The sequence below is a fragment of the Ovis aries genome, chromosome 4 (genome assembly GCF_016772045.2).
Source record: "Ovis aries strain OAR_USU_Benz2616 breed Rambouillet chromosome 4, ARS-UI_Ramb_v3.0, whole genome shotgun sequence".
Lineage (NCBI taxonomy): Eukaryota > Metazoa > Chordata > Mammalia > Artiodactyla > Bovidae > Ovis > Ovis aries.
Window position 1 is genome coordinate 69,859,142 of NC_056057.1, and position 24,310 is coordinate 69,883,451.

Sequence of the window (24,310 nt, forward strand, 5' to 3'; positions counted from 1 at the left end):
TTATCACCATGTGGCACTTACATAGCATCATTCGGTTAAGCGTGACTTACGTACTGTAAACACATTGAGAGGAAGCACTCTGCATGTGTAGGATTTCTGTACAACAATGCCTGTGTCCAGGGAACCCTGAAGTGACCTGGGGAGGGGCAAGGATGGAGGAGAGGAAGGAGCCCACCACCTCTATTTTGGACAAGGAGGGAAGAGGTCATGTGACCAGGTCTGTGCTGAGCTCGTCCTCTGCTGGGCACCATGAAAAGCCTTTTCTGTGTTCCAGCTCAGTCCTCACTCCACTGGCCAATCCTGCTGCAGGCTTCTTTGTTCAAGTGGAGTAACAGGGCTTAAAGGAGACCGGTATGTTCCCTGCTGTGGAGAAGGCAATGGCACCCCACTCCAGTACTCTTGCCTGGAAAATCCCATGGACGGAGGAGCCTGGTAGGCTGTAGTCCATGGGGCCACTAAGAGTCGGAGACAACTGAGCAACTTCACTTCACTTTTCACTTTCATGCATTGGAGAAGGCAATGGCAACCCACTCCAGTGTTCTTGCCTGGAGAATCCCAGGGACGGGGGAGCCTGGTGGGCTGCCGTCTATGGGGTCGCACAGAGTCGGACACAACTGAAGCGACTTAGCAGCAGCAGCATGTTCCCTGCTAACTGCTGGAGTGGGGTGCCATTGCCTTCTCCAGGTATGTTCCCTAGGATCCCACAAAGAGGATCTGAATTTTGGCTTCTGAGTCTAAGAACCATGTTCCCGTCACCAAGCAGCCCCTCGCGGCCAGAGTTAATGCATATGACGTTACAGCCACAGAGAGAACTCAGGGCCACTTCTGAAGTCAACGCTGATCAACTGAAAGGAAGCCAGCCTTCCAGGGATGTGGCATCACGTCTTTGTCACAGAACATCTGCAGGATGGACTAGGACAGGGCAGCTAGGGGAGTCCACTGCCAGGCCGTGGCAGCCACATTCTTGTCCAAAGTGGAGAGAGCACGGGGGGGTGACCCACAACAGCACACAGGGAAGGTGAATCTAGTGGACAGTGGCCAGGTGGCCAACACACAGGCGAGAGCAGGCCAGGAGAGGCAGGAGGGCAGGAAGCAGCCCTGCGTGGAACATGGGAGCTGGGCCTGAGGGTCACTAACCCACGGGGCAGGAACCAGCCACGGATGCAGGAGTGAGAATGGGCAGGGGAAACCAGGCAACTTCATAGACCCCTGCTGCTCCTGGCGTTCAGAGAATACTTACAGAGAGTGCTGAGTGGCAGGTGCTGGTTTAAGCACTTACATGTATGTTGATTCATTGAATTGTCTGATGTGGGTTCTTAGGCAAAGAAAACTTGAGCACGTGGCCCAAGGTCAGTGAACAGTTGGTGAAGGAGGTGGCATTGGGATCCAGGCTGTTGGGCTCCGAAGTGTGTGCTCATGGTCATGTGAGATATTGCCAGAAAAATAGAAATAGAGGAGAAAGCATCATCAAGGTCACTGGATGCTCACTCTGCGACCTTGGACTTCAAGGCTTGCAGCAACAGTGGGGCCCAGGAGAAGCTGGGTAATAATCGTGTAGGGAATGGAAAATGCCAGAAGCAGAAGCCACGCTGTTCTCATCTCACTCGACCCCTAACCCTCATGCAAAAAATCAGACTACTTTTTATAGCACACTTAACACAATCTCTTTGACCGGGAAGTTCTTGCCCCTGCAGTTTCTCCCAATCGCTTTTGTCGAGGTTTGTCACTCAAGCAACGTTTCACCAGGTTTAAGTGTGGCCCTGGCGATTATGGAGGCAGCCTGCTATGTGCAATATGTAAAAATGACATCCCGGGGCTCTCGGGAAGCTGCCCTGTTATGAAGCCAAATAGCCTTCTTAAAAATCAGAAGTGCTCTCATAAAACTCGTTTTTCATGCGGCCCAGGCTGTAGTTTCCACATGGGACAAAGTGTGAAACAAAGCTTTTATGGGAGATCTCTGCGATTCCTGTGAACTTTCAGTGACTCTTCATGACATTCTTCCCCAGAGAAGCACACCATATTTTCTGCGGTGGCGCGTTTTCACATCCTCAGCTGGGTCTGAAAGAAACGATTACTCCGATGCAGCAGAAACTGGTTTTTGCCAATGGACCCTAATTATTTCTTATCTTGATTATTGCATCATTCTTCTTGGGGTCCATCATCATCCTTTTCCCAACCCTACCCTCTGAACTTTCTCTTGGCATAAAAATATCCACCCTGCTTGTACATATAACGCGTTAAATCTGTAGTTCGAAAGGAAAACACCATTCCTGTAACCAGCCCTGGCAAGTGCCTCTGTACCACAGAGAAGGCTGCTCCCATTGTTTCCAGAATTCACATTATTGAGAGCAGGGCACGCCCTTGCTGCAGGAACCCACCATGCAGAAATGAGCCACTGGGGGGCCCTCATCTCACTGCGCACCTTGAAGGCAGAGAGATTGCGTGTCTCTTTCACTCCCAGGTCTCCAGGACTGTGGGTAAAATAATGAAAAATAAGTTCAGCCATATAACCCTGAATCAGCCATTTGTTTATTTCTGACAGCATGAGAAAGCAGTATTCTCATCCGTTGTATTAAAAAGGCAAACTATATCTTAGGCATTTTTGTCCATTCATTTTAGACAGATGACTCAAACCTGATGATTTCTCGCTGGCTTTGTCCATACCTGGTCATTTCTTTCAAGTCTCAGTTCAGTTCAGTCCAGTCCTGTCCTATTCTTTGCAACCCCATGAATCGCAGCACGCCAGGCCTCCCTGTCCATCACCAATTCCCGGAGTTCACTCAGACTCACATCCATCGAGTCAGTGATGCCATCCAGCCATCTCATCCTCGGTCGTCCCCTTCTCCTCCTGCCCCCAATTCCTCCCATCATCAGAGTCTTTTCCAATGAGTCAACTCTTCACATGAGGTGGCCAAAGTACTGTAGTTTCAGCTTTAGCATCATTCCTTCCAAAGAAATCCCAGGACTGATCTCCTTCAGAATGGACTAGTTGGATCTCCTTGCAGTCCAAGGGACTCTCAAGAGTCTTCTCCAACACCACAGTTCAAAAGCATCAATTCTTCAGCGCTCAGCCTTCTTCACAGTCCAACTCTCACATCCATACATGACCACAGGAAAAACCATAGCTTTGACTAGCTAGACCTTAGTTAGCAAAGTAATGTCTCTGCTTTTGAATATGCTATCTAGGTTGGTCATAACTTTCAAGTCTAGACAGTTTTAAATTACTGATCAAAACAATAATACCATCCAGAGCTAATATAATACAGAATTGTATGCCACCAGTTAATGTAACCACTTTATACATATTAGTGGTGATGGTATAGTTGCTAAGTCTACTATCCAACTCTTGTGAGCCCATGGACTGTAGCAGGCCAGGCTCCTCTGTCCATGGGGTTTCCTAGGCAAGAGTATTGGAGTGGACCACCATTTCCTTCTCCATCTTCACCACAGCCCTATGAAGTTAGTTCCAGTGTTTTTCCAGGTTACAGATGAGGAGTTGAAGGTGGAATATGGAGTCTGAGGGTGGCTTCCCAGGTGGCACAGTGATAAAGAATCTGCCTGCCAGTGCAGGAGACTCAAGAAATGTGGGTTTGATCCCTGGGTGGGGAAGATCCCAGGAGGAGGAAACGGCAACCTGCTCCAGTAGTCTTGCCTTGAAAATCCCATGGACAGAGGAGTCTGGTAGAGGGCACCAGATGGTAATAACAGAGCCAGATCCTGATACAGGCGGCCTGCTCCCAAGTCCCTGAATTGCCTGCCCCAGCGCAGCCTCTGGCTGGGATCCAGCTGGTTTCCGTAGTCGTGTTCATCAGGTTTAATGGGAGACAGAGCTGTTGTGTACGCGCACCGTACAGATGGTGATCCCTCGTGGCGTTGTCGCTGTTCCCCTTATTGTGTCAAATACAAGTTGTAGCGTGTACTGCATACGCATAATACGAAGCACAGAGTCTGCATGTTGCATACAGATCCCCGTGTGCATTGTGCCGTGTGGTTCCATCCTTCCAGTGCTCAGGGCCTCTGCCGTAGATACCTTCGTCCACAAGGACTGGCAGAGCCCTGCTCAGCGTGCACACCATGCTGGGTACTGGGGTCTGGGGACAGTTAGAGCAGCCCAGCCTTGAGGAACCCAGTCTGACAGCCATCTCCCAGGAGACACAAGAGGGTGACGGGCAGGACAAGCCAGTCGCCCTTGGACACACTCACACCCCCCGCTCCAGGCTCCCCTGCACCTTCACAGGACTGAGCAGGTCTGATTCTCTGAGTCTGGACACTCACCCCTCACAGGCACCTGCTTGCTGGCCAGCCCTTCTTAGCTCAGCTGCAAGGTTTGAAACTCAGAGAACCTATTCTGTTTGGCAACCTGATGACAGCTGGTAAGAGAGTCCAGGGTGCCCTGTAGGACCCTTTTTAAAAGAGCTCAGTGGGTGATTTAGGACATTTCTTAGAACCAGATTTCACCCGCCCTGCAAACAAAGATTGGCTCCCTTAGAGAATATTCAAAAAAAATGAAAAGTGGCGCGGTCCAGAAGGACACCCGAAACGGTGAAGAGCTGTCTTCATACTGTCCATGATACACCTCTGTCACTTTCACGGTGAGACCTTGTCTGTGTCCTCCTGGTGGGCCTGAGGTCAGCTTGCCAACAGCCCACTTCCCCTGTTTGTTTGTAGGTTCCTGCTAGCTGACACAGTGCCTTACTGGCAGGCACCAAAAATGACCTTTCTCTTCTATTTCAGCCTCTCTATACCCTATTTCATGGGGTCGCAAAGAGTCAGACACAACTGAGCAACTCAACTGAATACCCTATTTAAATATCAGTTAAAAATTGTTTGATTTCCCCGCCTGGAAATGAATGTTGGTTCTTGTAGAAAGAAGCTCTATACTAGTGGTTACTGGTGGTTGAAAATGGCTTCATGCTTTTCTTACTGTGACATGTAGTCAGAAGAATCTTTACACTGAGATACACACCTGAAACAAGTTTTACAAACACATCTTATACTCTGATACTTTCTATTCCATTCTGTCCATTTAAAAAAAAAGAATTCTAATTATGTCCCACAAAAATGACTTCAAGACCCACTTAGGAGTCACAATTTGAAAACACTGAGACTGCATCGGAAATAGGTCTTGAGAGTTGCCTGTTGCCAAAAGAAACCTTTATGTTAAATCTCAGTGAATCTCGAGCAGCAACTGGAAGGCTCAGGGGAAAGGGCCATTTTAATCTCCCCCAAAAGTGAAATAGCGGAGCTGATGTGGGAGGGAGGGCGGCGATGTCACCGGGATCCTTGCAGTACCGAAGGGACGTCCTTGTTTCTTATTGTTCATTTTGTTTTCCCTGAAAAATAGCCAGAATATGAGAACAATAAAGGAGACAAGACGTTTTCTTGTGCTTTGGGGGCAGTTTGTTTCTCCTCTTACCAAGATGGAGAGCTGGAGAATTAGGTACCAAAACTCAGTCAGGAGCAAACTGCAGGGGCTTGACTCCAAACTGAGCGGGTGAGAGAAGAACAGAGGCTTCTCTGAAGTCTCAAGGAGAAAGAAGAAGAGGATGGAGGCAAAATAAGAAAGTGCTGATAAGAAAAAGGTTGGTTTTCCCTTTACATCTTTTTCTGGAAATGTGCCTATTCAGTTAGAGGATTTCTTACCCTCGCTTGGTGGAGTTGTTTTAAAATCTAAACACCCAGTTTTTAGAAGCAGCTAATTTCCATCGCCTTAACCTTAAGGCTTCCATGGAGCTTAAGATTCCATAGATCTTAACCTTAATTCAGTCATGGGCTGTGGAGTGAAAGTGACAAGGAAGGAGCCAGGAGCAGGGTCACAGCTTCCGAGCACTGCTCAGCCCTTCAGTGATGGCAGCCATGTCATGGTGGCTGCGCGGCAGTCAGGGCTGCGCAGTCCTGGCCAGTTTGGGGGGGGTGGCCTCTGCGTCCCTCCCGGGTTCCCCTTGTTATGAGTGTACCAGCAGGAGTGCGGCTGCCTGTGACCACATCATCAACTCGTGGTTCTCACTTTGTCTAAAATCAACACAATGGAAGGTGACGGGGAACTGGGCTTCTGCATCTCATCTGTCTTGAAGTGGCAGACCCTGGATGTCAGATCCACAGCCGCGTGTGTGCCTCCACATGCCTTCATCACTTGCAGCGCCCACGCATAACCCTGTTACGTGGTTAGAAAGCAGTGACCTGGTGTCGCGAGGCCTGTTTCATCGTTGCCTTTCATTTGTGTGTTTAACAAATACATACTGTGTGACTTGGGTGTGCCAGGTGCTCTCAAGGCCACCACGAGTTCAATGACATGGGTTTGAACATACTGAGAGACGGGCACTTCCCTTCAGGTGAATTCAAGTTATTAGTGGGATCGTAGATAGGTTAGGAAGGCAAGCTCTAGAGCTAAGGCAGCTAGAGTAGAACCCTTGCTCCACCACGGAAGAGCTTTGTGACCTTGGACAAGGCACTCTGCCTCTCTGAGCCTTTGTTGTATATAAAATGAAGATATTGTAGTAGGTATCAGCCTCACAGGGCTGTTGTGAGGTTTAAATGAGTGTGCCCCCAATAAGGGTCAGCTGCCCTTAGGACAGTGATGGCGGACCAAGAAGGTCAAGAATTTTTGAGACTTGGCGATGGTCCCTTGAGCCACGAAGTGTGTCTTCCATTGTAATCACTTGTTGTCAATTAATTTAGACTGTTGTTGCTTCAGCTCATATAAAGTGGGTCGGTACCAATTAAAGCTAATTATAATTATAATTCTGTAAGGCAGAGAGGCAACGCTTTGCTAATGTATTTGCCAGAATTTGCCATCCCAAGAGTTTTGGTTAGCTGTCACTGCGGTTATCACTTGTGCGTGAATATTAATGATCTGAGTTAAAATTATGGCATATTGGATTTCTGGAAAAGGTTGACTTGTTTTTATCTGTGTGTCACTCTGTTTATGAATACAAAGAACAAGAACACTGTAGGTGCTAGAATGGGTTTGGGGCCATCATCACAGAATAAAGAGGTGAGCAGGGGACAGAGGTGGTGGGCAGAGTCTGAAAGGAAGTGGGCTAGATGTAAGATGGTCCTTGTGGTGAATGAGGCACTCAGCTGGCTCCTGGGCCATGAAGGGGACTCGTCCAGGTGGGGAGATATGGATATAAGTGTGCACAGGCACTCTAGACCCTCTTGTGTTTTCATGTAACTCATGAAATCAACTGTTTACGTCCTTGGCTGACACCCAGGCAGACTCTTCCACAGTCCTGTAGGATATAGTTGCCCTCTGAAATCCTGTCCACTGGGTTTGCTCATTTCCCCAAATGAAATGCTGACATGAGCTCTTGGGGCCACCCACCCAAAGGTACGTCTGTCAATCACTGTCCTGCCCACCTCCGGCTCCCACAGTGGGGATGTGCAGGCATGGAGGATGACAGTGGAAAACTCAACCTGAGAAACTCAGTTCAGTCCAGTCACTCAGTCGTGTCCAACTCTGCGACCCCATGAACAGCAGCATGCCAGGCCTCCCTGTCCATCACCAACTCCTGGAGTTCACTCAGACTCAAATCCATCGAGTCCGTGATACCATCCAGCCATCTCATCCTTGGTCGTCCCCTTCTCCTCCTGCCCCCAATCCCTCCCAGCATCAGTCTTTTCCAATGAGTCAACTCTTCGCATGAGGTGGCCAAAGTACTGGAGTTTCAGCTTTAGCATCATTCCTTCCAAAGAAATCCCAGGGCTGATCTCCTTCAGAATGGACTGGTTGGATCTCCTTGCAGTCCAAGGGACTCTCAAGAGTCTTCTCCAACACCACAGTTCAAAAGCATCAATTCTTCGGCGCTAAGCTTTCTTCACAGTCCAACTCTAACATCCATACATGACTACTGGAAAAACCATAGCCTTGACTAGATAGACCTTTGCTGGCAAAGTAACATCTCTGCTTTTGAATATGCTATCTAGGTTGGTCATAACTTTTCTTCCAAGGAGTAAGCGTCTTTTAATTTCATGGCTGCAGTCACCATCTGCAGTGATTTGGGAGCCCAAAAAAATAAAGTCTGACACTGTTTCCACTGTTTCCCATCTATTTCCCATGAAGTGATGGGACTGGATGCCATGATCTTCATTTTCTGAATGTTGAGCTTTAAGCCAACTTTTTCACTCTCCACTTTCACTTTCATCAAGAGGCTTTTGAGTTCCTCTTCACTTTCTGCCATAAGGGTGGTGTCATCTGCATATCTGAGGTTATTGATATTTCTCCTGGCAGTCTTGATTCCAGCTTGTGCTTCTTCCAGTCCAGCGTTTCTCATGATGTACTCTGCATAGAAGTTAAATAAGCAGGGTGACAATATACAGCCTTGACGTACTCCTTTTCCTATTTGGAACCAGTCTGTTGTTCCATGTCCAGTTCTAACTGTTGCTTCCTGACCTGCATATAGGTTTCTCCAGAGGCAGGTCAGGTGGTCTGTATTCCCATCTGTTTCAGAATTTTCCACAGTTTATTGTGATCCACACAGTCAAAGGCTTTGGCATAGTCAATAAAGCAGAAATAGATGTTTTTCTGGAACTCTCTTGCTTTTTCGATGATCCAGTGGATACTGGCAATTTGTTCTCTGGTTCCTCTGCCTTTTCTAAAACCAGCTTGAACATCTAGAAGTTCATGGTTGATGTATTGCTGAAGCCTGGCTTGGAGAATTTTGAGCATAACTTTGCTAGCGTGTGAGATGAGTGCAATTGTGTGGTAGTTTGAGCATTCTTTGACATTGCCTTTCTTTGAGATTGGAATGAAAACTGACCTTTTCCAGTCCTGTGGGCACTGCTGAGTTTTCCAAATTTGCTGGCATATTGAGTACAGCACTTTCACAGCATCATCTTTCAGAATTTGAAATAGCTCAACTGGAATTCCATCACCTCCACTAGCTTTGTTTGTAGTGATGCTTTAAAAGGCCCACTTGACTTCACATTCCAGGATGTCTAGCTCTAGGTGAGTGATCACACCATCATGATTATCTTGGTCATGAAGATCTTTTTTATATAGTTCTTCTGTGTATTCTTGCCACCTCTTCTTAATATCTTCTGCTTCTGTTAGGTCCATACCATTTCTGTCCTTGAAATGTTCCCTTGGTATCTCTGATTTTCTTGAAGAGATCTCTAGTCTTTCCCATTCTGTTCTTTTCCTCTATTTCTTTGCATTGATCACTGAGGAAGGCTCTTCTTGCTATTCTTTGGAACTCTGCATTCAGATGCTTATATCTTTCCTTTTCTCCTTTGCTTTCTGCGTCTCTTCTTTTCACAGCTATTTGTAAGGCCTCCCCAGACAGCCATTTTGCTTTTTGGTATTTCTTTTCCATGGGGATGTTCTTGATCCCTGTCTCCTGTACAGTGTCACGAACCTCAGTCCATAATTCATCAGGCACTCTATCTGTCAGATCTAGTCCCTTAAATCTATTTCTCACTTCCACTGTATAATCATAAGGGATTTGATTTAGGTCGTACCTGAATGGTCTAGCAGTTTTCCCTACTTTCTTCAATTTGAGTCTGAATTTGGCAATAAGGAGTTCATGATCTGAGCCACAGTCAGCTCCTGGTCTTGTTTTTGTTGACTGTATAGAGCTTCTCCATCTTTGGCTGCAAAGAATATAATCAATCTGATTTCAGTGTTGACCATCTGGTGATGTCCATGTGTAGAGTCTTCTCTTGTGTTGTTGGAAGAGGGTGTTTGCTATGACCAGTGCATTTTCTTGGCAAAGCTCTATTAAGTCTTAGCCCTGCTTCATTCCGCATTCCAAGGCCAAATTTGCCTGTTACTCCAGGTGTTTCTTGACTTCCTACTTTTGCATTCCAGTCCCCTATAATGAAAAGGACATCTTTTTTGCGTGTTAGTTCTAAAAGGTCTTGTAGGTCTTCATAGAACCGTTCAACTTCAGCTTCTTCAGTGTTACTGGTTGGGACATAGACTTGGATTACTGTGATACTGAATGGTTTGCCTTGGAAATGAAGAGAAGTCATTCTGTCGTTTTTGAGATTGCATCCAAGTACTGCGTTTCGGACTCTTTTGTTGACCATGATGGCTACTCCATTTCTTCTAAGAGATTCCTGCCCTCAGTAGTAGATATAGTGGTCATCTGAGTTAAATTCATCCATTCCAGTCCATTTTAGTTTGCTCATTCCTAGAATGTCAGTGTTCACTCTTGCCATCTCTTGTTTACCCACTTCCCATTTGCCTTGATTCATGGACCTGACATTCCAGGTTCCTATGCAATATTGCTCTTTACAGCATCAGACTTGCTTCTATCACCAGTCACATCCACAACTGGGTATTGTTTTTGCTTTGGCTCCATCCCTTCCTTCTTTCTGGAGTTATTTCTCCACTGATCTCCAGTAGCATATTGGGCACGTACTGACCTAGGGAGTTACTCATTCAGTATCCTATCATTTTCCCTTTTCATACTGTTCATGGGGTTCTGAAGGCAAGAATACTGAAGTGGCTTGCCATTCCCTTCTCTAGTGGACCACATTTTGTCAGACCTCTCCAGCATGACCCACCCATCTTGGGTGGCCTCACAGGCATGGCTTAGTTTCATTGAGTTAGACAAGGCTGTGGTCCTAGTATGATTAGATTGACTAGTTTTCTGTGAGTATGGTTTCAGTGTGTCTGCCCTCTGATGCCCTCTTGCAACACCTACTGTCTTACTTGGGTTTCTCTTACCTTGGACGTGGGGTATCTCTTCACGGCTGCTCCAGCAAAGTGCAGCCGCTGCTCCTTACCTTGAACGAGGGGGTATCTCCTCACTGCCGCCCCTCCTGACCTTGAATGTGGAGTAGCTCCTCTAGGCCCTCCTGCGCCCGTGCAGCCACTGCTCCTTGGACGTGAGAAAGATTAGTGGCTGCCAACTCCCACCTGTGACTGAGCAAGGTGAAATTAATTTTCTCGTAGAAATTCTCACGTTGGTGAAAGTCATTTGTAAATTGTTTAATGATGCCTAAGAATAAGAAAAGCCTGAAAAAATCAACTCTTGGGGCTTTTCTTTGAAACACTGAATGAAACCCAGGAGGGCAGGCCTCACCTTCGGGTATAGGAGACTAGCCCTGTGCTCCCCACACCCCATGCTGGGCTCCCTCCCCTCCCCTCCTCACCAGCACCTCCAGGCTTTGCTCTGTGTGTCACACCTTTCTGTCAGTCAGGGACATTCCATTCAAAATTGAATCAAAAAGCACGAACTTTGAAACCAAAGATTCAGGTACCAGTCCAGCCTGCCTGTTTCTAACTGGGTGACCTTAGACAGGTCCTTCACCTCCTGAACCCCAACTCTTCCCTTTGCAAAACTGGGGAAACAGAGGTTGGTTCCATGAAAAATACATCTCCACATTCCAGGCTTACAGGAGCCACCCCACCACCACCACCTAAATGGCAAAGGCATCTCCTAACTCCTTCCAGTTCCAGAATGCAAGTGTCAAGCAAAATTTGCTCATTCTTAGGTAGCTACAATTTTTATTAAAAGAAATCCAGTAGGCACAGGTAAGTTTAGGTATGGAAGTGTATGCTAGAAGTTAAGGAACATGATTTAAAGCAAAAGTAGGCCAAATTTAAAAAAAAAAAAAGCACAGGCATTTTGGCTATCGTGCCTTTGTGCATCCCTCAAAGCTTCATATTGTGCCCATTAGTGCAGTGAAAATGAAAGTGCTTAAGTGAGAACTAGGGTTGGGCAGAGCCTCAAAGCCGTGGGACTTTGTAACCAGAGCATCAGTGAAAACAGTAATCATCCTAACAGAATAATTGCTTGGCTGAATCCCCACTATAAATCCCCCCTGGCACGTTCCCCCAGCCTCCCAAGTCCTCTGACCTTTGTCCTTGGGATGCAGATCTTTGCAGGTGTTCTCTCTTCTAAGAGACCAAGTTCATCCAAATCAGAAATCTCACCCAGTCGATTTTTGTTTTAAAATACAAGGTCGATGTTTTTGCAGTTCTGGTCCCTGTGCTGTCAGCCTTCTCAGGAGCAACAGCCCAAAGGAAAGGTTGGCACTTCCGGAAGGACAGCCACCACTGCTCTTAAGAAGCCACGGCTGTGGGGTTTTCCTCTGCTTTTCTAACTGAAGGCCTTCAGGCTTTCCCTTTAGTCATGAGAATGCCGTATTCTCGACCCTTCAAGAGAGTCAGCGTGGGGAGAGCTGCTGGCCTGTGGCAGGTTTTCTGTTTTGTGCCTAAGCACTTGTCTTTTTCAGTTGGCATTGCCAAGGCTTAGAGCTGACTTGTGGAAAGGCAAGGGCAGGGGTGGAGAGATGAAGATGAACCAGTGCTTACGCCACAGCATAGACTTACCCTGCTGGAGTCCCCGGCCAGCAGCCCTGGAGAAAGAGACCTGTGAGATAAACCACTGAACACCTCTCACGTCTGCGATGTTAACTTGAGGAGGATGGAGTCAAGGGCTTGTCAAGTTCCTTCTCGTTGCAAAATTCCGACTCACCAACTCACTGTTCCCCAAGCCTGCTTCTGGGAGGACACATGCCAGCCCGTCCCCCGACACCTGCTCTGGGCCCATGGGGTGAATTCTTGTGACTCGCATGCTGTCCTCACACCTACCTGCCCCAATCGCTCCCAGCTACAAGAATGGGTGTTGGGGGTCTTTTTCTTCTCTTACACAGAGGAAATGCTTTATAATTTTTTTCTTTAGAACATGCTGCAGAAATGAACATTTTATGGATTCTGGGTGATGAGGGCTCAGAACCAGGAGCCTGACTTGATTCTGGGTCCTCCCTCTGCTGGCTGGAGCCCAGCAACCCCTGTACTAGACTGACAGGGCAGAGATCACATGCGCCTCCAGGATCACCTGCTCAGTCAAGATCAGGGTTAATGAATGAGCATATGCATTCCTTAACACCCCATCCTGCTTCCCTGGAACAATCCAAAAGCTCACCTCAATGTGATGGCCTCAAAGGTGGCAGTGATGGGCCTGTTTGACCCCTCCAGCTGGCCTGAAGGGCAGTGGGCTCCAGAGTAGGTACACAAGACAGTCCATAAGGCGGAGGAAGGAGATACGGAATCTTTACACTTGCTAAGTAAAATATTTCTCATGTTGTTATGTATATTTATTAAACTATCAAGATTGCCAGGAGAAACATCAATAACCTCAGATAAGCAGATGGCACCACCCTCGTGGCAGAAAGCGAAGAAGAACTAAAGAGCCTCTTGATGGGAGTGAAAGAGAGTGAAAAAGCTGGCTTAAAACGCAACATTAAAAAAACTAAGATCATGGCATCCGGCCCCATGGCAAATAGATGGGGAAACAATGGAAACAGTGACAGATTTTATTTTCTTGGGCTCCAAAATCACTGCAGATGGTGACTGCAGCCATGAAATTAAAGGACACTTGCTCCTTGGAAGGAAAGTTATGACCAGCCTAGACAGCATATTAAAAAGCAGTGACATTACTTTGCCAGCAAAGGTCCATCTAGTCAAATCTATGGTTTTTCTAGTGGTCATGTATGGATGTGAGAATAGGACTGTAAAGAAAGCTGAGCGCCGAAGAATTGATGCTTTTGAACTGTGGTGTTGGAGAAGACTCTTGAGAGTCCCTTGGACTGCAAGGAGATCCAACCAGTCAATCCTAAAGGAAATCAGTCCTGAATATTCATTGGAAGGACTAATGCTGAAACTGAAACTCCAATACTTTGGCTACCTGATGCAAAGAACTGACTCACTGGAAAAGACCCTGATGCTGGAAAAGATTGAAGGCAGGAGGAGAAGGGGGCCCAGAGAGGATGAGATGGTTGGATGGCATCACTGACTGGATGGACGTGAGTCTGAGCGAGCTCCGGGTGTTGGTGATGGACAGGGAAGCCTGGCATGCTGCAGTCCATGGGGTTGCAAAGAGTCGGACATGACTGAGCAGCTGAACTGACTAAACTATTTTATCCTCATCCTTTTATTTGCTTATCTGTTTTACACAGTAATATATCAGTAAATGTTGTTGTTCAGTCATTCAGTCATGTCCGACTCTTTGCGACCCCATGGGCTGCAGCACGCCAGGCTTCCCTGTCAATCACCACCTCCCGGAGTTTGCTCAAACTCACATCCAGCAAGTCAGTGATGCCATCCAACCATCTCATCCTCTCTCGGCCCCCTTCTCCTCTTGCCTTCAATCTTTCCAGCATCAGGGTCTGTATGTCATTTATATTCAGTATATTCACTCACACTCCCCCTTCAGGAGGCAGTGACCAGTTTTTTATTGGCTGGGATATAGGATCCAAGAGCTGTTCGCCCGCTGCTAGGAGAGCCAGCCTTGCTCCATCCTGCTTTCCTGAAATGAGGGATGGTGTGGGGAGTGGCAGGATTATTTAGCAAAGGGTGATAAGTGCTGGGAATCCCTTCATTCAGATGTTTGAGATGGCAGATAAAGCCAAGATTGAAACCGAGCCAGGCTGGAGTGGACTTTTCTCCTTGGAAAACCATGAGCATGTGAGTAAAGTAAAGCAGAGCGGGTGGGCCCAGATACTTCTCAGCTAAAGCTGTAACTTTCATTTAGGTTAGTGTTTCCTAGGATTCAAATATGTGTGAAAAGAGCTTAAGAGCAGTAGGTTTGGGGCCCTCAGATGTTTTCTGAAGACACTGTGGGCCCTGCTGACAAGTTTTCTGGCTGTGATCACCAAGCGGATGCCAGCATCTGAGTATGTGCCGCTTTTTGGAACAGCAGCCCCTCGACTTGCAGGAGGCCCTCTCATTGCAGGACGCGTCTCATGGCTGGGGACATTCCTCTTATTTGATGACAGGGTGGCACTTGGAGTGGGCTTACTCCCTGGTGGCTCAGTGGCAAAGAGCCTGCCTGCCAATGCAGGAAACACAGGAGGCTTGGGTTCGATCCCTCAGTTGGGAAGATTGCTTGGAAGAGGAAACGGCAACCCATTCCAGTATTCTTTCCTGGAACATCCCATGGACAGAGGGGCCTGGCGGGCTACAGTCCATGGGGCTGCAGAGTCGGACACGACTGAGCGACTTAAACAACAACAGCAGCACCTGGAAAACAGGAATACAAGGAACAGCAGATTCCCCACCCCCACCAGCTCAGCTCAGTTCAGTCGCTCAGGCGTGTCCGACTCTGCGACCCCACGAGTCGCAGCACGCCAGGCCTCCCTGTCCATCACCAGCTCCCGGAGTTCACTCAGACTCATGTCCATTGAGACGGTGATGCCATCCAGCCATCTCATCCTCTGTCGTCCCCTTCTCCTCCTGCCCCCAATCCCTCCTAGCATCAGAGAGAGTCTTTTCCAATGAGTCAACCCCCTACCTCCTCTTTTTTTTTTTTTAAAGCGAGTACCCTCAAGAAAGCATGAGGGAACAGCGGATGAAATTTTTCATGTGAACTTTTGCCTATTTATTTACCAAATACTTTTTTAATGCTTATGATATGCCACTGTTCTAAATCCTTTTAAAAGCAGGAACTCAATTGGCCCTCACAACAACCTTAAGAGGTAGTAGTATTATCAGTCCATTTTACAGATGCGGAATCTAAAGCTCAGAGAGGTTACATCACTTGCCTGGGGTGGCACAGCTTATCTGCGGCAGCACCACGGATCACACGGGCTCCCAGCCTGGCCCCTGTAGGTGTGTCTGCGTGAACAGTCCTCAGTGAGCACCATGCCTCTCTTGTGACATGGAATCCTTCTTGTAGTTTTTCTACTGGAGATCCCCAAACCTCCAAATTTTCTTATTTTTGTTAGGTTTCACAACAGTCGTTTCTAAAAGATAGTAGCATTTTACATGTAATATTATAGGGTCATATTATTACAAAAGTGATATTATACTGTCTTCGTTTTTATTTCTTTTGGCTGCACTGGATTTTCGCTGCTGCACAAGAGCGTTCTCCAGTGACAGGAGGGGCTTCTCTTTGTTGCGGTGCACGAGCTTCTCACTGCAGTGGCTTCTCTCACTGCAGGGCACAGGCTCCAGGCTCGCCGGCTCAGCAGTTGTGGCACACCAGCTCGGTTGCCCTGCGGCACGTGGATCCTCCTGGACCAGGGATGGAGCCCGTGTCCCCTGCGCTGGCAGGCAGACTCCCATCCATTGCACCACCAGGGAGGCCCATAGCCTCACTTTGGCTTCCTGTGCCAGGTGCTTTATCAACATTAATTAACCCTTGAATTAAACTGAAGGGAAGAGTCTTTGCCCCATTTCACAGAAGAGAAAGAAGAGGCCAGGTAGTCACTCAGCTGACTGTCCAGCCAAGGCATGAACCCAGGGCCGTGCACTGCTCAGCTTCTGTTACAGGACAGAACTCAGTAGAATCAGATCCTTCTCGATCCCCATCCCAGGCAGGCAGTTTCACAAAGCACCCAGAGGACCCTGTGGTGTGTGAGCACGCCTATACTCGCAAAGGCATCCTGATGTGGATGGTGACTTGTGGTCCCCCTTCCTGCAACACTTGGGACTGGATGCCGCGTAGTTTCCAAGCAGCTGTGTCCACAGGATCAATCCCTTGGTCCTGGCCCCTTTTGATCCCGAGGAGTTTTGAAGTTTTATCTTCTGCTGGGTTTCATTAAGCCCTCGGTTGGTCTGAGGCTTTCTTCCCCACCCCCTGTACCCCAGTTGTAAATGTTGTGCAATTTTCAGTATTCAGGTTAACAAATTAGCCCAATTAGATGGGTAAATTAGTCATTCTCACTTTCTTAAGTCCTACTGGAAGAGCTTTGCGAAACAGCATTTATAGTTTTCTAACAAGCAATTTAAAGGACACCGGCATGTGGCATTTGTTTAAGAGTAAAATGTCCTAAACAGTGTCCTATTGAAAAACAGATTTTGAAATTTGCTCACAGACCGACTCAGGGCCTCGGCAGAGTGGCACCCGTGTGCTGTCTTGATCCCTGGGGTCTCCAGCCAAACACAGCGGGGCTTGCTGAAACCCATGTTGAATGCCAACGCCTCATTTTTGCCTGGTTGTTTTTTGCACTGCCCAAGTTTCTAAACAGGCTGCTTTGAATTCTGAGTGGTAGATAGTGGAGGACCAGAAGCATGGAGGTTGAGAAATACCCTCCTCCCCCCACCCCAGCCCCCAGAGAGCTGCTGGCATTGGAGGCCAGGAAAACGTCACCTGGGGAAAACTGACTGCTTTAATCGCTAATTGAGAATGTGTAAGCTCTTGAACCACACGGTGCTCAGTTTCTTTGTGTGTATGAGAGTGACAGTCTTCCTCACCTCACAGGGTCCACCAGAGGGTTAAATGAGATGATGCATCTAACATGCCTGAAACATACGAGGCCCTCGTTCACCTTGAGGTCCCTTCCTCCCTTCCTGGATCCTTTTAAGTGTTCACCTCATGCTGGCATCGTTCCTGGCTTGCCTGGCTCTTCAAACAATCTTATTAATGCCTATTAAAATGAAACCCAATAAAAGTGCCAATATTTGGTGTTGAAATAATTGATGTAGCAGAGGGAGCCCACAGTGAGCACCCAGGCAGGCCCCTGCTGCAATTTAGCTTCACACCTGGGGATGAATTTCACAACTGTAATTGCTACCATATAATTCTTATTAATGTTGTGCTATAATTCCTATTTATTCCATGAGGCTTGTAAATGCATTAGAACTTGTCAACATATTATTTTACACTGTTTATGATCTGTAGAATTATGTCCTTCAGGGTTGTATTGTGCAAAAACTCCACATAAATGGCTGTAGACCTCGTTAAAAAAAAAAGGGGGGGGGTGCTTGTTGAAGTGGTTCTCCATCCCCTCCATGCTGAGCAGAAGTTGGTGAGGCAGATTTTTAGTTCCGTTCTGAGCAGAGCTCTTAACCTCGGGGTACAAGGGGATCCCGGCATGTGTCTGAGCTCTCTGCTGTGGGGGTTCAGCCGGCCCTCCCTCCCAGGAAAGGTGGTGTCTACTGAAAGGCAGGTGCTATTCGCTGGGGACAGGTGTGGTAGGGAATTGTTGGATCTTCCTCTAGCTGGACCTGCATGCTGATGACAACATCGTGCCCCCAGAGCTCTGGGTGTTTCAGCTGCCTGCTCCCTATCTCCCTTTGGTGCCACATTTCTTCGTGGTCTTCCCAGCTCAGCTTGTAAAGAAAAAGATCTGAAATGAATTCCCACTGAAGTGTAAATACCTAGTAAGTGTAAAAGGTAACCCCTCCCACAGATTTTTGTATTTACTATGGTGATAAAGCATGAAAACAAAGGGGACAGAATTCTACTCATTGAAGTGTCATGTGCCTCCTGTGTGTGTGTGTGTGTGTGCATGTGTGTGTTGGGACAGGGGTCTATCTGTCGTGCTCGGTTATAGCAGTCACCTTTGCTGAAGAATTGCATTCAAGTTTTTGCACAGCTAACTCCTTACCATGAACCCTGGTCTCTCTGATGGGAAAACAGATACCCTCCCCCTCAGGGCTGTCCTCGGGACTAGATGCCCTTGCAGTCCCTGGGTGCCCTAGATGTCCTCTTCCAGGGCAGTTGGAGCTGCCTGTCCCTTCACTGCCATGCCTCCTGTCCTGCAGGGACACTCCTGACGCTCCTTGCATTTCTGCTCTGGCCCCGCAGGCAGCGAGTACGACGAGGAGGAGGTGGATTATGAGGAGTCAGATAGTGACGAGTCCTGGACCACAGAGAGTGCCATCAGCTCTGAAGCCATCCTCAGCTCCATGTGCATGAACGGAGGGGAGGAGAAGCCTTTTGCCTGCCCGGTTCCTGGATGTAAAAAGAGATACAAGGTAAAAGAAATACCCTCTCGCTTGGCATAACCAGATGGAAAATGGCAAGCCGTGTCAGTTGAGTCTGGGGAGAGGTGCTTCCCTCTGCGGAGCCGATTGGGTGTATGGCCGCCCTCAGGTCAGGGCTAGCTCTGGTCTCTGGGTGGGTTTTCCCCTTTGCTGATCTGTGTGGGAACTATAGGTCAGATTTTTTTTGTAGCTGTGGGAGGATCATGTCTTTGATATTCTTCAAATTCATGTCAAATCAGGCAGAATATCAAATGTGTCACCTGTTTGTCTGCCAAACACCTTTCCCCTTGGCTGGATCTGCAGGTGGTTCACAGACCACTTTGAAGTCTTAAAGCCTATAGACGGTTCACAGAGCTCTTTTGGAAAACATTGTAGGGTATTTTCTTCCAGCTAAGGAAGCCCTTGCCCACTTCCCCCCAATGGCATGAAAAGAGATGAGGAAAAAGGGGGCTTTTGGTATTTTTCACACCTAACCATCAGCTCTAGCTTCAGCAAAGTCTCTGTAGACGGCACAAAACCTGTGTCTCTGCAGGCCTGACTCTGGCTGTCAGGGGAGCCAGGGGCACTAAATTCTCTATTGAGAAAAACTCCAAGGGACAAAACACTGAGAAACACCCATACATGCAAGTGTGGGTCCAGAGGACATTTCAAGAAAGCAAATCTGCAGACTTTCCCATGAAGCATTAGCAGCTCTTTTAAATCCAACTGTGAAAAAAATAAAAATCAAAAACAGATTCAGTGCCTGTGATGCTAATTTCCCCAAAGCTCAGCAGATTGACTGTTTCTAAAGAAAGGCTTGAAAAATATGACAGCATAAGCACTTCCTGTGTTATTCCCTCAATATGTCTCTGAACACACACACACAATTATTTTAGTATTTAGTTCCTGCTCCTGATATTAAAGCATAAAGCACAAATGTATCATAGGTAAGTGGCTCAGGGTTTCACCAACTCTGCACACGGTTAAATGTTTATCATGGAAAGTCCAGATGAAACCCCAGGATGGAGATGTGAGGTCCCATGAGTGTGCCCTGATGCAGTGCCATGTCCCCAGTGCACACGTACATTCTTGTGGGTCAGAAGGCATCGTGGTAGTGGGGTGGGGGTAGGAAAAGAATGAAATGGTTACCTCAGGAAGCCAGGAGCCCAAGGGATTGTTCAGAAACTAGTTTGTCCAGAGGACAGCTCTGCTTGCAGAAAGGATTTTCTTTTCTCTATGTGAAAATGGAGAAAGCTGGACAAGGACACTGCTCTTGTGTCCCGCCTGCCCTTGGATACGCCTGCCCTCCATGCTTCTCGGGAGCTGGTACACCGTGCTTCGCTGTCTTGCTGTCTTCTCCCAAGGGTCCAAACACTGTTTTAGGGGTGTCTTACACATCAGCTAAGTTAAAAGAGGGAGCAAAGTAATAACCCAGACCGCAACTGACTGATAAACAAAAAATAAGGTAGGGGAATGTAAGCTACACCCTTTATTTAAATAAAGGGAATGTAAGCTACACTCTTTATTTTGGCCAAAGAGGGTGAAGCCTTCTCTCTTTCCACCTCTGGCTTCATTCTGTTTTTACATCCCTTTTGCCTGGTCACTTCTACTTTCTTGTCATTACTCTTTTGCTTCTATTTTTTCTTGAATTTCCAGTAGTTTCTGCCTTCCTGCAGTTTGTTTACATCTAGGTCGATGAGGGCTTTTGGGGGAGTGTCCTTTCTCCATCTAAGGCCCAAAGAAAATTGCATGAAGCTTGGGCTGTGGAGGCTGCCTGTTTCAATACCACAGACTGGCAAATGACAAGGGTGGCAATTAGTGGTCGTGATTTCCATGAGGGAAGTGTGAGTTTCCTTTCCTGGGACAGAATACCAGGTAATGGTGCAAGGGACACCAACAAATGCAAAACTGCTTCTCCTAACCAGCTGCTTGAGGTAAAGCTAGTCATGTTACCTAACTCTTTAGTCTCACTCTCTCCTGGGAAGTCACCGGCTGCAGGGCAGTGGTGTTCTCTAGTGTAATTGTTTCACCTTCTTTACTGCATGGTTGTTGGATTGGATTTTGGTGAGAGGAGGGCATTATGAGCTAGCGCACTGTGGTGTCAGGCAGAATCCACAAGGGCTGCCATCTTGTTCATCCCCACGGCCAGCTTCAGACATGTCTCAATCCTTGCCCTGCCTATTGGCAGGGGGTTTCTCATCCACGAGGCTCTTGGGCACTGACTCAGGATCAGCTCTTCTCACCATTTCAGTGGCATTTGCAGAACTGAGAGAAGATGAGTATCTAACTGCCCAGACTTCATATAGAGTAGGGCACAGGAGCCAGCAGTACAGTGGTTTCCCATGTTAATTCTTTTGCCTCTAAATGCCCCCCTTTCCCTCCTCTCGTTGTCTTCATTCCCGTTTCTCAAAGGACAGCTCAAATGTTTGTGGGAGCCCTTACCAGCTTCCCAGACTGAAGTTCCCCCTCATCCTAAAGTTCTATCATCTGACCTTTCTATCTCATCTGTTCACACAACTGGCAGAGCACTTATGATCTTATTAGCCCAAGTGCTTACAGCTCAAAGACCCTTCTGCATGCAGCTCACATCCAGAACATTAAGTAAATACCCTAAGGAGAAAGGGATAAAGACAAAATGCATGAGGAAGAGGGGGCAATGTGGGCTCCCCACTGACTAACGGAACCCCAGAGCTGCAACACGATTCATTCTTCTGCGCTCCTCGCAGACATTCCAGGCCGGGAGCACAATTGATTCCATCCACCTTGGTTCTGCACAAAGTTTCTCTGAAAGAGTCCTTGGCTACACAGAGAACACAGCATTTCAGCAGCATAAAGCAAGCTTGGTCTCTGGCATCTGTGTAGATTACAGTCAAGCACACATGTAGCTCCAGATTTTCCCAAGAAGGACACTTCAGCCTTTCTCCCCTTCAGTGGATCTTAATCTCCTTGCCTCTCCTGAGGGTCTCCCTAGAAGCCCTGGTGGGAGCATAACTGACCTTTCTGGATAAAACTTGGCAGAAAATAGAGCTTTTAAAAATGTTCATATTCTTCAGTTCCATGATTTTCCTAGAAATTTATGCTATTTTCAAAAAATATTGATGAGGGAATCCAATCTTGTGTGTGTGTATATATATACACACACACACACACACACATACATACAAAGCAAAAAATACTGAAACACCTCAGATGTTAAACTGTGACTCTGTTATACATTCTTAGGCTTCTCTCTACTTTCTCCATGTCTACAATTACCTACACTGAACACAGATTACGGTCATAACCATGGGAGAAAAAGACCTGGTTCCCACCTGACTTGCTCTGGACATCCCATGTGCTGCTATGTCAAGTATGACAGAGGAAGACTTGCAGTGCCGTCTCTGGGGCAGGTGGGGTGTCACCATGCTGCTCCACATGCCTTCACTGTTTAGCTTAAATGGCAACCCACTCCAGTGTTCTTGCCTGGAAAATCCAACAGACAGAGGAGTCTGGCGGGCTACAGGCCATGGGGTCGCCAAGAGTCGCACACGACAGAGCAACTAACACTTTCACCATCTCCAAGCCCAGCTTTGGGTTCTTCATTTTTCTTCCACATCAGATCATCAAGGTTCACAGGAAACTGAAAGTTAGGATTTTATATGGTACACATTACATATTGTACTTACACAAGCCTGAATACTGACAGAGATCAAATAGTTAAGGCATGGTGGCCCAGTGTGTGGTGTCCTAACTTTAGCTCTCATGATTTGATTTGGAGTAGAATTTTGTTGTTCGATTGGATCAGTTCCCTCAGCAGGCATGGAAAAGAACCAGTGCCACCTCAGGTCCTCCTCTGTACCTAATGCTGTGCCCCTTCCTGGGTCAGATCACTGTAAGTCATAGACAGTTTTCTCCAGACTGAGTGTCCTAGTCCTTCCCAACTTTTAAGAATTTTTTAGGGACTAGCAGCTGGCCCTAATTAACAGCACATTAGGTGCGTGGACTCTGGGGGAGAAAGGGGCTCTGGAGCCAAGCATCCCTGGGTTCCCATTTCGGTTCTGTCTCTTACCAGCTTCGTGACCTAGTCAACTTCTATGAGTGTCAGTTTTTAGTTAAAACCCGAGTGCTGAATAAGACAGTAGATACCAAGTGCTTGGCATGAGGAAAAGTTCTGTTAGTGACATTCCTTGCCCTGTCAGAGCTTAATCCTCTTTCTCCTTTTCAGAGATCAGAGGATTTAATAAGCATTTCAGGTTGCCTGACATTTATTTTTGTCATTGTGAGTATTTTTGAAAGACCAAACTCATTTCAGGATCTCTGCAGTTAGGAGCTTCAGCAAAGCTTTTGAGTCTTGGAAAGTGAAGTTCCCATAGTTATCTGTGAATGAACAGATAGGGAAATGTTACATCTGATTAGAGATATAACTAACATCTGTGAGAAGGTTGTCCCATGACCCTTGTGAACATTTTAAGTCACAGCAACAAAGAGAGATAGCTGGTAAGGTAGTTTATTTTAGGCTCTTTGGGGTCAACCCAGAGCTGCCATGTTTCCATACGTGTAGCTGGCTTCCTGATTTTTCCAGAGTAGCAAAGCTGACGTATCTATCAGTCCCACAGCCACACACAACACAGCATTTACTTTCAAACTGGGTACAGACCACAGATCCTATTGGAATCACCTCAACCCTGTACATGACCTTCCCCTGCTTAACTCCAGATCTGGATTCACACTGGACAGGTTTCCCATGGCTTTAGCAATTTCTAGTTTCACACCTTGCCTCACTTATTTAAAAAAAGAAAAAAAACCTCAGCCTGGATGGAGTATCTTAAGTTCTGGTCCTGTTGGAGTTGCTTAACACACAGGGGTACCTGGATCTATAATGATCCTTCTTACAAGTTCACTATGAAATGTTTTAGTAACTCCTCATCCACAGAAAGCAACAACCCCGAGGTACCCCATTAACTATTGGGCTGATAGACAATGCTTATCTTTGTATATTGGCCCTAGCTAGGTGTCTCTCACCTGGGTCTCTCATGCCACTGCAGTGGGGTACTAGCTGGGGGCTAGATACACAGGTCGGCTTCTTTACCCATGTGCCTGGGTTCCTGGTAGGATAGCTGGAGCGGCAAGGGGTTGGTCGCCCTTAATGGGTCGGATTCTGCACGGTCACTGCTCTCTCCACACCCTACCACGGCAGTCTCCTAGTTGCTAGCATGCCTCTAGAAGACCAGTGAAGGGCTTCCTCACCCTGCATGCAGGGATTAATGCAAGACCCACAAGAGCTGAAGAGGCAGAACGCTGACAGCTGGGCCTTTAGGGAAGAAGTTTTATCTGTCCTTGAGCTTCAACTCACCAGACAGACTACAAGATTCTTTTAAGCGTAGACAACTGGTTGCTATCTGTTGCCCCTGGGTTCAACAGTGTCAAAAGGATTCTCTTCCATAGGACTTTTAAAAAGAATTAACGTGCACGGTGCATCTCCAATAGGGAAATACAGTGATAACCACTGAACATATTTTGTTTCATGGCAAATCTCTCAATTTCTTCCAGAATGAAGCATGTTCTAACAAACTCACTCAGATATTTGTGGAGCATCTACTATGTACCAGGCACTGTGCTTGATGCTCATTAAACAGCAGCAGCTTGTTCCTATTCTTTGGGAGCTCGACAAGGGCATCCTGTGAAGTA

The 24,310-nt window shown here is 47.2% G+C and overlaps 1 protein-coding gene across 1 annotated transcript in view; it reads left to right on the forward strand.

The window, feature by feature from the left end:
- JAZF1 (JAZF zinc finger 1) overlaps positions 1-24,310 on the forward strand; it is a 331,860-nt gene that overhangs the window by 304,102 nt on the left and 3,448 nt on the right. The window contains exon 4 of the mRNA XM_015095333.3: positions 18,486-18,655. Coding sequence (XP_014950819.2) covers positions 18,486-18,655 — 170 coding nt within the window. The remainder of the gene's footprint in view (positions 1-18,485; positions 18,656-24,310) is intronic.